Consider the following 13,191-nt stretch of genomic DNA (forward strand, 5'->3'; position numbering starts at 1 on the left):
CCCATTCAGTCGTTTTAGGTTGATGTCTGAATCAACAGTGACAACCTTGCAATAATGACTCTGGTCCATTTTAAGGTGAACACATCCAAGGATTATATTTTGTAACAAAGATGTTAAATTATGTTTATATATTTATTAAAACCAACAATATATAACATATTTTGCCAAGCCTATTCCATCAAGTCACTCTTGGCATCATTATAATTTGGGATAATGTATAAGGCTTGAGTCAAATTTGTATAGGCACGAATTAGTTGTTTTGTAATTAGGGTTTGAATTTGTATCAAATTGGTATCAATGCTACACATCTATAAGTTGGGTGCACGCTACACAATTACTTATAAGTATAAAACAAAAATTTATATATTCACTACACAATTACTTATAAAAATCTAAAAATTTTCATACAGATTTCCTAGCAGAACTTGACATTACACTTTAGCTTCTTTTTTTCTTTTTCTTTTTTCTTTTACATATTGCAAACAAGTTCATACAAAATCCAGCCTCCAAAATGGGGCGCACAACTACACGTGGTAGAATAATGCATACTGACATGGTCCACACGTGCCATCAGTGCCCGTACTGACACGGACCACACGTGCCATATCCATATCCAAGAACACAGTCTCACACGTCACACCGCCGTGAGTCCGTGACGACGGCCACCGTTACCGCCACCGACAAGTCATTAAAAAAGGGAAAAAAATAATATAAAAAATATGCCTAATTCACAAAGCTTTCACCTAATCAACGGCTGGTGGAGAGCTAGAGAGGTTGTATCGGCTCTTGGTATTCACATCCAACGGTTGTCATTAATCCTTCTTACTATTTTTTTTTTCTTTTCTAAAATGAACAAAAAAGGGTTTTGACGGAAAAAAACGGTTTACTCTCGACGCCGGGCGGTTCACAAAGTTTCCGGTGGAGGAAGGTTGAGATCGAGATCTAAAATTAGGCCGTCTTTGTTAGGTTTGAGATCGCGGTTGGTTTCGACGACGGAGGAGGAGTCGGACTCGCTCTGAGCAACGCCGCTTCCGGTGCTGCCGGCGCCGCCGCCGTCGTGAAAATTGGGAGACGAGAATCGGGGGTTGAGGGAAGGCGAAATTGCGCCGGCACGCGCGAGGGCGTTGAAATAGAACACGTGGCTGGCCGGATGCACGGCGGCGGCGGCGGCGGGCGGGTATCCACTCACGACGACCGGCGCGACGCGGAGGTGACGGCTCTGGTACGGAAGGTTCACCGCGGAGAATCCGCCGCCGCCGCCGACGTTGAGATCCAACAGCGACGACGAGTCGACCAACACGGCCGGCGAGAACCGCCCCCCGCCGTCGCGGCTGGACGATTCCACGGTGCTACTCTGGCTGGGACTGTGGTGGTTGCTATTCCTCCCTCCTCCTCCTCCTCCTCCGCCGCCGCATCCGCCGCCGTCCTTCTCGCACGCATTCCTGTTCATATCAAACCTCGCGCAGAAATCGAGCGGAATCCGCTCCTCCGCCAACGGAAAATTCGTTTTCGCCTTGGCGCCGCGGAACTCCCGCGCGGCATTATCGTAAGCCCTAGCCGCCTCCTCCGCCGTATCAAACGTCCCGAGCCAAACGCGGCTTTTCTTCCCGGGATCTCTGATCTCCGCCGCGTACCTCCCCCACGGCCTCTTCCTCACTCCCCTGTAATGCACCTGCTCTTTCCGCACTCCATTCACGTTGCAGTCCACCGCCGGAACCGCCACCGCCACCGCCGCCCCCTTATCCTTCGGAGCCATTAAACTCGACCCCGCGTGAATTTTTAATTATAAAATATTTACAGAAAATTAAAAACTCTTTAATTAATTGCTTCAGAGAGAACAGACTGAAACGTAAGAAAACTTTAAGGTACGGCTGAGAGAAGAAAGTGGAGAGCCGCTGAATATATAGGAGGAGTCAAACGTGGCGTTGACTGCTCCACTTCCTGCTGGGGCCCTTAAGGTTACGTGGCATTCCCACCTTGTATAGCCATGCTGAGAGAGGGGTGTATCATTTAATTGGAGCCTTGTAACATTTTTTAATAATAATAATAAAATCATAATATTTGAAATGAGTTTTAGAATTTAAACTTTTGTGTATTCAAATATTCAATAACGTTTTTAGGAAAGTATTTAATGAGTTCAATCAAGACTCGACTTAATTGCACTTCTATTCTTCTGAAAAAAGGTGAGATCGTTCACTCCAGTCCCTAGATGTTCCTTTTGAATTGTAGAGGGGTAACTCAGGATGACAAACACTATCTTTAGTCTATTATGATAAATTTTACCTTTGTGACCAGTTGAAATGCTCATTACTCTATTACTCTATTCTTATATAATACTTTTATATCAAAATGTAAAAGTATGACATTTGTCCTCAAAAGTATTATGTTATTCCATATAAGTAATGAACATTTTATGCCCGCATGGGCAGCTCAATTCATCATAGATTGTATTACAGTATTTTATAATAATATGAGAATAGAATTTTAACGCAGAATTATTGTACGAATGGGAAAGTAGAAATCAATATTATTTTATTAGGAGGAGAGATTTTTTAGGAATTGGGCGGGAAGTTAAAATTTCAGGATTTTGTTTTTATATATAGTATAGTATAGATTGTATTACAGTATTTTATAATAATATGAGAATATAATTTTAACGCAGAATTATTGTACGAATGGGAAAGTAGAAATCAATATTATTTTATTAGGAGGAGAGATTTTTTAGGAATTGGGCGGGAAGTTAAAATTTCAGGATTTTGTTTTTATATATAGTATAGTATAGATTGTATTACAGTATTTTATAATAATATGAGAATAGAATTTTAACGCAGAATTATTGTACGAATGGGAAAGTAGAAATCAATATTATTTTATTAGGAGGAGAGATTTTTTAGGAATTGGGCGGGAAGTTAAAATTTCAGGATTTTGTTTTTATATATAGTACTAGTTTTTTATGGGATAATGCCCAATGTTTTTTTTAATAAGTACTTTAAAGTATATCAAGGCAATATTATATTAGAATTGTTCATGCATAGATAATTGAATGTTAAATTTGCGTATTTAAATATGCAATTCTTTTTTTACAAATGCAAGATAATATAGTCAATATTGATTATAATTGTCAATAAAATAATTGTATAGGTATGGTTGAAACCAAATACGGCACAAAGGGAGAGCAAATAAAAATTAGGGCATAAAATATTAAATATATACTAATATTGAAGATCTAACTGCTGATTGCCAAACAAGGACATTGCGAGATAGTTTCTCACTTCAATTTGTTGTGTAATTTGAATACTCTTTTTGTCAATAAATCCCCAAAGTAGTTAATATGATTGACTTAATTTTATTTTTATTTATTTTTTTATTTTTTAAAAACAATTATTATTATTATTATTATTATTATTATTATTATTATTATTATTATTATTATTATTATTATTATTATTATTATTATTATTATTATTATTATTATTATTATTATACCCTTAGGTCATTTTACATGTTAATTTAAACAATTAATTTTTTCAAATATCTTTTTACCATCCGTTGATATAATTTGCTGGTCAAATTTGCTAATATAATCCGCTAACGCTAACCGCTAACTGCTGATTATCAAACAAGGACATTGCGAGATAATTCTCACTTCAATTTGTTGTGTGATTTGAATACTCTCTTTGTCAACAAATCCCTCAAGTAGTTAATATGATTGACTTTATTAATTATATTTTTTTTAATTTTTTCATGGTATTAATAAAATACTTGGTAAATAAATACATAGCATTCTTTTGTATTATAACTTTGATATTTAATTAAAAAATAGTGCACAAAAAAGATAATAGACAATGTAGTGAATATAATCAATTGATGAATTTGAATGTAAAGAATTTTTACATTGGAGAAATATAAAGATAATATAACTAATAAAATTATTTCTCTTAATTAAGTAATTGATAATGAATAATTTTTTTTAATAAAGACATTGTAGGACAATGTGGCGAATATAATGAATTGATAAATTTGAATGTAAAAATTTTTTGTATTAGAGAAAAATAAATACAATATAACTTATGAAATTATTTCTCTTATTTAATTTATTGATAATGAATAATTTTTTTGAATAAAGACATTGTAGACACATAATTCTAAATTAAAGAAATGCATATGTATTATTTTTTGGTGTAGCTACTAAATTATTATTATAATTTAATAAAAGTAAAATAGAGTACTAATTGTCTAACTATGCCAACTTTGATTGGGATGAGGTTCGAACCTAAGACCTTTCTTATTAAAATCAATGAGTAAGTTAACGGTGAACTAACAGAAATTAACGGAAAATATAATATTTAACGGAAAAGTTAACGGATAATCATACTCATTAAGGATAAATTAGGAAATCTTAAGGAAAAATTAAAATCTGATCAATCTGAGACATTCATTTGATTAAAAAATTTGACCGCCATTTTTTTTTACCCATTATAGGCCTAACTCTCTTGGACTCTTATTAGTATAGTAGATTATTAGTATAGTAGATAGAAGTATAGATTGTATTACAGTATTTTATAATAATATGAGAATATAATTTTAACGCAGAATTATTGTACGAATGGGAAAGTAGAAATCAATATATTTTATTAGGAGGAGAGATTTTTTAGGAATTGGGCGGGAAGTTAAAATTTCAGGATTTTGTTTTTATATATAGTATAGATTATTATTAATGTTGTTAACACTATTTATTCCGATATGGATATTAGAAAATATCTATCTATGTATGTTATAAATGTCACTTTAGTTAATTTAAAACAATAATTAATTTTAGCATATTTGTACAATATATAATATTAACAACATAAATTAGATTGAGGGTAGGATTGTTTTTACAATACATAGATAATAGAGATAAAAATGATGCATATTTATTAGGGAAAATGGTCAAATAAGTCCCTGAACATTATACAAGGAGTCAATTAGGCTCCTAAATTTTTATAAGAAGTAATTAAACACATCAACTTTTAACTTTGGTGCAATTAGATCCAAAAACTGAATATTTACCTGTAATTGCAAGTAACTTATTATGTGGCATCCTACATGCATGTCATTTTTATTTTTAAAAAATAATATTTCATTTTTTAAAAAATTAACAACTAAAAAAAAAAAAAAAAGAAACTTACTCGTCAAAGGCAGCCATGGCCGGCTCCATGGCTGCCTTCCTCCTCCTTCTTCCTCTCCAAATCTGGAGACGATGAAGGGTTCTCTTTCCCTTCTTTGCCTCCAGATCTGAAGACGAAGAAGGAAATGATTGTTATTTAAAAAAAAAAAAAAAAAAAAAAAAAAGAGGTTGAAGCTGGAAGGCAGCCATGGCCGACAGCCATAGCTGCCTTATTACGTGTTCCTTCTTTGTCTCCAAATTTGGAGATGAAGAAGGGTCTTCTTTCATTTCTTCGTCTCCAGACGAAGAAGGGAAAGATTTACAAAAAAAAAAAAAAAAAAAAGGTTGCTCGGCCATGGCTGCCTTGTTCTTCTCTCCTTCTTCGTCTCCATATTTGGAGACGAAGAAGGGAAATATATTAGAAAAAAAAAAGACCTTCTTCTTCTCTGGCCGCCGGCACGGCTAACCGGCGCATGACTTCATTATGGGAAATGTTTATTTATTATTATTATTATTTATTTTGATTTTTTAATTTTAATAATTTTTTTTTAAAGTTTGCATACGTGGCAAGCTCAAATGATGTCACATAAAAGGTTACCTGCAATTACAGGTAAATATTAGATTTTTAGATCTAATTGCACGAAAGTCAAAAGTTTGATGTGTTTAATTGTTACCTATAAAAGTTCAAGGGCCTAATTGCCTCCTTGTATAATGTTCATGGACTTATTTGACCATTTTCCCTATTTATTTTTGGTAAGGTACAATTAGGCTTTGTAAGGTTGAGTACAAATTGATTAGGATAAGTGTCAATATAGTGTGGTTAAACATCTCTGGTCAATTACAATAATAAACTAGTGCAAGTAATGAATAAATGATATGTTTGTACGTAATGAAGATGGTCTAGATTCTTAGGTCTCCAGTGTTGTAAGCGTAAATTATCTTGTATGACTCTGAGTTGGCTAGTATATTTTTTGAAAACCATCCAAACTTGAATCGATTAAGAAAAAAAGCTAAACTTAGACGGTTAGACCTATTGTTTGGATTCAATATACAAAATAATAAAGTAATGGCTAGGTTTGCAAGAAATTAAGTACGAAATCAATACCAACATCTACTATTTATACAGTATAATACCTAGAGAAAACAACGATTAGCCGAACAAGATAACTAAGCTTTCCAGTTTCAAGATGATTTCTCATATTTTGTGTAGCACAATAGCGGTGATGGCTCAAGGTGTGAACATGCACCTTTCGCCTTTAATGATGTTTGAAGCGTGCAATAGAACAAGCTAAGCTTCCGAATTTGGATCACTCTATTAGCTATTAATATGTATTTAAATTGGGCCAGATATATGGGGGTTTGGTAAATAGGTGTTAGCTGATTGAGTTAGTGCATTTAACTAGTTGATAGCATTTGATGATTGTAGGAAGCTGCTTTGAACAACTTTTTAAATTTTAGTATTTTGGAACAATAAACTGTTACAAAAAGCTAAATAATCAAACACTTATATTTGTTGTGTAATCAAGTCAAATAACTAATAGTTATCAAATAAGTCAAAATTGACTGATAAGCTAACAATGTTACCAAACAGGGCCATAATCATCCAAACATCTTATACAAGAAAATTTGTTTATACTAATAAGTTACTTGTGAATTAGGTGATCTTATTACAAGGTTTTAAAAAATAAATAACGAGATATTTTAAAAGAAACTTGATTAATAATCAAACATGCAAATGGACAAATTAAAATAGTGTAGCAAGACTCTTTCATACATATATTGATATATAAAAGAGTGAATGAAGGTTGATACCCTTCATTTATCTTTGCTTTCCATTACTTTTTTTTTTTTTTCATACATGCATTATGATATAAGAGTTTTAATATACAATTTTTGGACAAAAACACATCTATTGTTATAACTTTTGTTTATCTTTTTCTATTATTTTTTATCATATGCACATGCATCTATCATATGTTTTCTTATTTTTAGATATTCTTTAATGGTAATAATATATGTAGATATTATATATTGGAGTAACATAATCAATAAATTCAATTTAATTTAGATTTTAATTAATAAAAATTAGTTAGTTAATTATTTTTTAAAATATAAATATTAAATTTATAAAAATAACAATTATTATACAATAATATAAATATCTAAAATATTTTAATATAACTAAGATTTTAACATTAAATATTAATATTGAACATTTATTTTGTGTATATTATGCATAAAAAAAATTAGTGTGTGTATATTCTACAATTCCAAATGGTTAACTCGTCTCGCAAACAATTCTCTTTCATCTGACAACACCATATTCTCATTCATACTTGTTTAAGGTGTTGCCTCTACCATTCTCACCCCACAGTCCATATATAGTCCACACTTGAATACTTGATATTTGATTGTGGTAGTAGGTTGGAGTGTCGTCCTTTGATTTACATTATAGTATCCGTTAAAACATAAGACTCCTCCATTGAAGTTTGATCTCATGACCTCTCATATGGGAGAGGTCACTACATGCTATTTGAGCACAAAATGTTTGGCCGTCCTTTGATTTAATTTTACTTAATGTTAAAGATTAATTGATGAGTGATTTTATTGTTGAAAAAAAAACATAAAATGACATTTTAATTTAGGTGGCTATTTTGTGGTACAAATATATGTGATGTCCATTACTAATTTAGGTTGCGTCAAAGTAGATTTAGATTCTTCGTAGTGAGACAAAGAAATCGATATATTGTATGCTCAAAACAGATAATGGTTAGTGAGAAATAAACTATCAAAATAGACCCATTTGAGTTGGAAAATGGAGTTGAGAAGACTTGTAAGTTACATTTGTCACACATTGGTTTGGGCAGTGAATTTGCACCACTATATATACAAGACCAGGGACGGAGCCAAAGGGGGCAGCTGCCCCCCCTCACCCCACCTCCACCCCATATATATATATATATATATATATATATATATATATATATATATATATATATATATATATATAGGCGAGTTCAGGTGCGGCAGTGTCTTACGGTGCGGCGATTTTTTACGGTGCGACAACACCAATAGTTCAACAAATATGCACCATCAACTTTAGGAAAATATACCACAAAAAACAGAGTAAACAGAGTTCTGCATCACCAAACACACACCATTAGGTGTGAGTAAAAACACCATACACTATTCAGAAATACACCATTGGGGGTGGTGAGTTATATGGTGTATTTTTTTTGAGTCTGTTGTGTATTCTGTGATGTTTTATTGCATTTCATTGTGGTGTGTTTTTCTAACACTGTTGGTGCATATTGTTAACACTGTTGGTGTATTCTGGAATTCCGCCGCACGGGAAGACCTCGCCGCATTTGAACTTTATTATTTTATATATATATATATATATATATATATATATATATATATATATATATATATATATATATATATATATATATATATATATATATATATATTGGTTTATGTGAGAACATGTCTTCCCGTGCGGTCAGTGCGGCATACACCAATAGGTATGCATAAATGCACCATACAGTGTTCGAGAATACACCAGAATGAAATGCTAAAAAATGTACCACACAAAAAAAAAAAATACACCACACATAATGATGTATTTTCAAACACTGTGTGGTGCATTTATACATACCTAAGGGTGTATGTCGCACTGACCGCACGGGATGACCTGTTCTCATAGGAACCTGACCATATATATATATATATAAATATATATATATAACATTCTTTTATATTAATAATGAGATGTGTAATTTAAATTGTATTTTAAATTTTTCGTCCATATCCAACAATATTTACAACTATATTTCTTAGGTAATTTATTTATTTATTTATAAATTATGTCTTTTGTTTTAATGTTTCGCTTTTACTAGAAAATTTTTTTGAATCCGTCCGTACTTCTTCGTCACCCCTCCTCCCCCCTCCCCCCCCGCCCTCCCTCCTCCCCCCAACTAAATTTCTGACTCCGTCTCTGTACAAGACACTTTTAGAAAGTGGTTAAATTATATAGTGTAGAGGCTCTCTCCCACGGGTAAAGAGTGCAAATCAAATCTTAAAATGAGCTTGAATGTTGTCCAAAAATACGAGAACAATACTTTTTTTTTTTTTTTTTTTTTTTGTAATATTATATTCCGCTAACATCCATATTGCGTGGTGTGGTCTTCTTATATTGCTTTTATTTGCAATGCTCTGTTTGAGGACTTTTATTAATGAATTTAGTTATGTTTCTTCCCAAACAAGAGGTTGTTCATAGTTTGAACTCCAAATTTAATTACTTGGTTCTTACCCATTTTTTTTAGGAGTTCGTTTGATTTACGAAAAATATTTTAGGAAGAATGGAATTGAAATTCCATAAAAAAGTAGTTACTAGGTAGATGAATTTCATTGTCTTGTTGGTCGAGAAAAATTACTGAAAATATTGATTCCATTATTTGGTTGGACTTAGAATTGTAAGAAATAATGAGTATAAAAACATATATGCCTCTACAAAATAATAAAAGTAATACGGAGTAACAATAAAAAAAAAAAAAGAAAAAAAACAAGAATAAAATTGTCAAGTCAACTCTTTTTTTCTTCCCAACTCTCATGGAAAACAAAACTTCATGTCCTACCAAGGATTTTGTTTTCCTCAAATGTGAGGAATTCATTTTTCATGAACCAAACAAAAAAAAAAAAAATACTAACATTTTCCTCTACTTTAAGGAAAACATTTTCTATGGAAAAACTTTTCCATCCAACCAAACATTTATCCCCTTACAGGGCGTTTGGTTGGGATGGGGAATTAAGGATGAAAATAATTGTAATTCGATGGAAAAGAATAAAATATGAATAAAGTAGGAATTCAAATTACATTGTTTGGTAGAGAGTAATAGAATTATTAGGAATGAGAAGAATACAATTAAGTACTTTTCTTGTTTTGCCCTGTCCTAGCTACCATGGAATTGAAATTCCCATGGGGGTAGGGGGGTCCAAGAATTCCAATTCTACAAATGAAAGGAATTGCAATTCTCTCTAACTAAACACGGTAATTTACCATCAATGAATATAATTATGTTGTAATTGAAATACAATTTATATCTACCAAACAGGTTGTTAGAGTTTGCCCGCACGGGCTTAGCTCAATGGTTCAGTGAGCAGTATTTGAGAGAAGAAACCAAGGTTCGAAACTCGGCGGCGGTAGTGTGGGAATTATGTTCAAAGTGGGCAGATTCCTTGTGCGCACCAGCATTTGGCCCAGTCCGCTAAACCATTGAGTCACTGTGATTTATATATCTTCCCAAATACTATGTCGGGTCGGGGTGAATATAAATAGCGGAATGCAAACCTAAGGGGCCCCCCACACCCAGGCTCTACAGAGTATTTGGGAAGATATAATCATGGTGACCTAAGGGGTCCCCCACACCCAGGCTCTACAGAGTATTTGGGAAGATATAATCATGGTGACTCAATGATTCAACAAACAGGGCCAAATGCTAGTGCGCACAAGGAATCTGCCCACCTTGATCTCTTCTCTCAAATATTACCCACTAAACTATTGAGGTAAGCCCGTGCGGATTAGCGGAATGCTACTAAATTAGTTTACATGTGTCAAACATTAATACAAGACTACATATATTTACAATAAAACCAAATTCATACCTTCATTTTCTCCATGTAATTTGCGGTCCGCGCGGCATCGTCCCTCTCACCAAAAGAGAACCAACCACGCGTGGGGGAGAGTGAAGCATCTTAGCGCATACCCACACGCGTGTTCTCACTACGTACCATAAAACCCGGCATTCCCCGCCCACGGCTCCGCACAACACCGGCACCTCTTTTATTGCACCGCCGCCCCGTGTTGCGTCTCACCTTCACACTTCAAATTATAAATGCAAACAATCAAACAATCAAGCAATCATGCATGTGTGAAATTGGACACTTAACCACCATTCCAATTACTATATACCATTAATTGTTTTTTTTTTTTTTCATATTAATTACCTAATTATATTTGCAAAGAAAATTATTATATTTTAATTAGAATACTTTAAACCTCATTTTTTTTTTCAAATAAAAATACTTTAGAATTTAATTTTCAAATATAGATATTTTATATACCGTCAATGGATACTCATACTATCCTTATCAAAAGATGTTGGTTAAAGTGGAAGGAGATTGGGTTGTTTAAGTACAGGGTCAGTAGTTTGAACTTATGTGTATATATAGTAATACACTTAAGAGAGTCCCATCCTAAATGGGAAAATTAGTCTCATTCGCCATAGTAGACCGATCTCTACTTAATTACGGTCTTAGTTCCAAGGCTATTCTACTTTTTACTATTAATACTCAACTTTTAAACTAGCCGGATTTGGTACTTTAAGTTTGAAAATTTGTCACTTTTAGTCATAGTTAGATGTTGGCCCTGTTTGGTAAAAAATTAGCTTATAGGCCAATTTTGACTTATTTGACCACTATTAATTGTTTGATTTAGTTAAAATATCAATATAAGTGTTTGGTTAATTAGCGTTTTGCAACTCCAAAATGTTAAAATTCAAAAAGCTACTCCAAGCAACTTTTTAAATTACCTTTTTCAAAAAAGAAATTATACCAAATAACTATCAGCTAACAGCTAATTATCAAACACTTTTCTACAACAATTAATATTATCAACTAGTTATACTCTCTAATTAACACAATCAGCTAACCGCCATTTACCAAACATGACCGTTATATTTTATTCAAAATTTAGTCATAAGTGGATTAAAAATGATTGTAAGTCAAATATTAAATTGGATCAATTTTAGAATAGAAAATCTCAAGTAAACGAAATATAATAGTTGAAACATTTTTTTGAGATAAAAGGATTAATTCATTGAATCAGAAGAAAGAGCATCAACAAGAAAGATAGGTGGAATGTCAAACCATTCCCCGCAACCTGACTCAGAAACGGCTGACTGAGCAACAACATGGGCAGCACGATTCGCAGATTGCCTAACACAAGAGAAATCAACACCATGAATACTGGCTGCTAATTCCTTTACATAATCTATCACTAACCCAAAAGCAGAAAAATAAGAGTCTGACTTTAAAGCATAATAAACTAGCTGAAAATCCGTTTCTACATCAACATCTCCCATTCTCGTTCCCTTCAACCAAGTGACTGCTAAAACGGAAATTATAATAGTTGAGACATTTAAGTTAATTATAATCAGAGAGCTAAAACGGGAATTATCTATGAGTGTACGACTAAACATTATTTTCGATCAATAAAATCAAAATTTTATATTATATATCTTTTAAGGATTTTCTCATTAATGAATAAGATCATAATATAAGGCATCATAGATAAAAATGGATCGAAGGATTAGTAAGCCGTTTTCCATGGTTTGTCATACAAAACACGTCTCTTGCAAAAACGTGAACCACATCATTTACAGACCTTTTAACAGAGGAAAAGTCTTTAGTTTTTATTTTTATTTTTATTTTTATTTTTATTTTTATTTTTCATTTTTTTAATGTCCTCAATGAGGGAGCCAAAATAAGAGTGAGCAGGTTCCGAATACATGGTGTTAATGACTAACTTGGGCATCGATTTCAAACTCCATCCCAAACTCTTTAACCAATTAAGTAAGTTCCTCCCACCAAGACTATGTGGTCTGATATCTGGGTTGGATTTCCATTTGGAAGGTTGTGAGTTTGAGCTTCAGGCGTTATTGATTCTTTGTGTTTCAGTAGGTTGAGAAAGTTGAACCAAATCTTGGATTACCCCAGGAAGGTATGTGTTTGATTTGGATTGTGTAATATAATATTACCTTGTTTGGTTAAGGGTTATATGGATCAATTTACTATAATGTCTATATATTTATTTATATGTGTGTGTATTTATTTATATGTATAAATGTATATCAATGCTTAAATATTAAAAAAAAATATATATATATAAATATACACACATTTATATTTGATTATATAAACATATTATTATTATTATTATTATTATTATTATTATTATTATTATTATTATTATTATTATT

At 32.5% G+C, this 13,191-nt stretch overlaps 1 protein-coding gene across 1 annotated transcript; it reads right to left on the reverse strand.

The window, feature by feature from the left end:
* Positions 1-476: 476 nt before the first annotated feature.
* On the reverse strand, positions 477-1,892 carry LOC109164637 (ethylene-responsive transcription factor 4-like). Its single transcript, XM_019313159.1, has one exon. It carries the CDS (start codon positions 1,754-1,756, stop codon positions 905-907), a length of 852 nt encoding a protein of 283 aa, XP_019168704.1. The 5' UTR covers positions 1,757-1,892; the 3' UTR covers positions 477-904.
* Positions 1,893-13,191: the final 11,299 nt, after the last annotated feature.

The sequence above is a fragment of the Ipomoea nil genome, unplaced genomic scaffold (assembly GCF_001879475.1).
Source record: "Ipomoea nil cultivar Tokyo-kokei standard unplaced genomic scaffold, Asagao_1.1 scaffold0317, whole genome shotgun sequence".
Classification (NCBI taxonomy): domain Eukaryota; kingdom Viridiplantae; phylum Streptophyta; class Magnoliopsida; order Solanales; family Convolvulaceae; genus Ipomoea; species Ipomoea nil.

Bases quoted from the DNA above. Each gene is read 5' to 3' on its own strand.
- LOC109164637 (XM_019313159.1), bottom strand. From the start codon at position 1,756: ATGGCTCCGAAGGATAAGGGGGCGGCGGTGGCGGTGGCGGTTCCGGCG.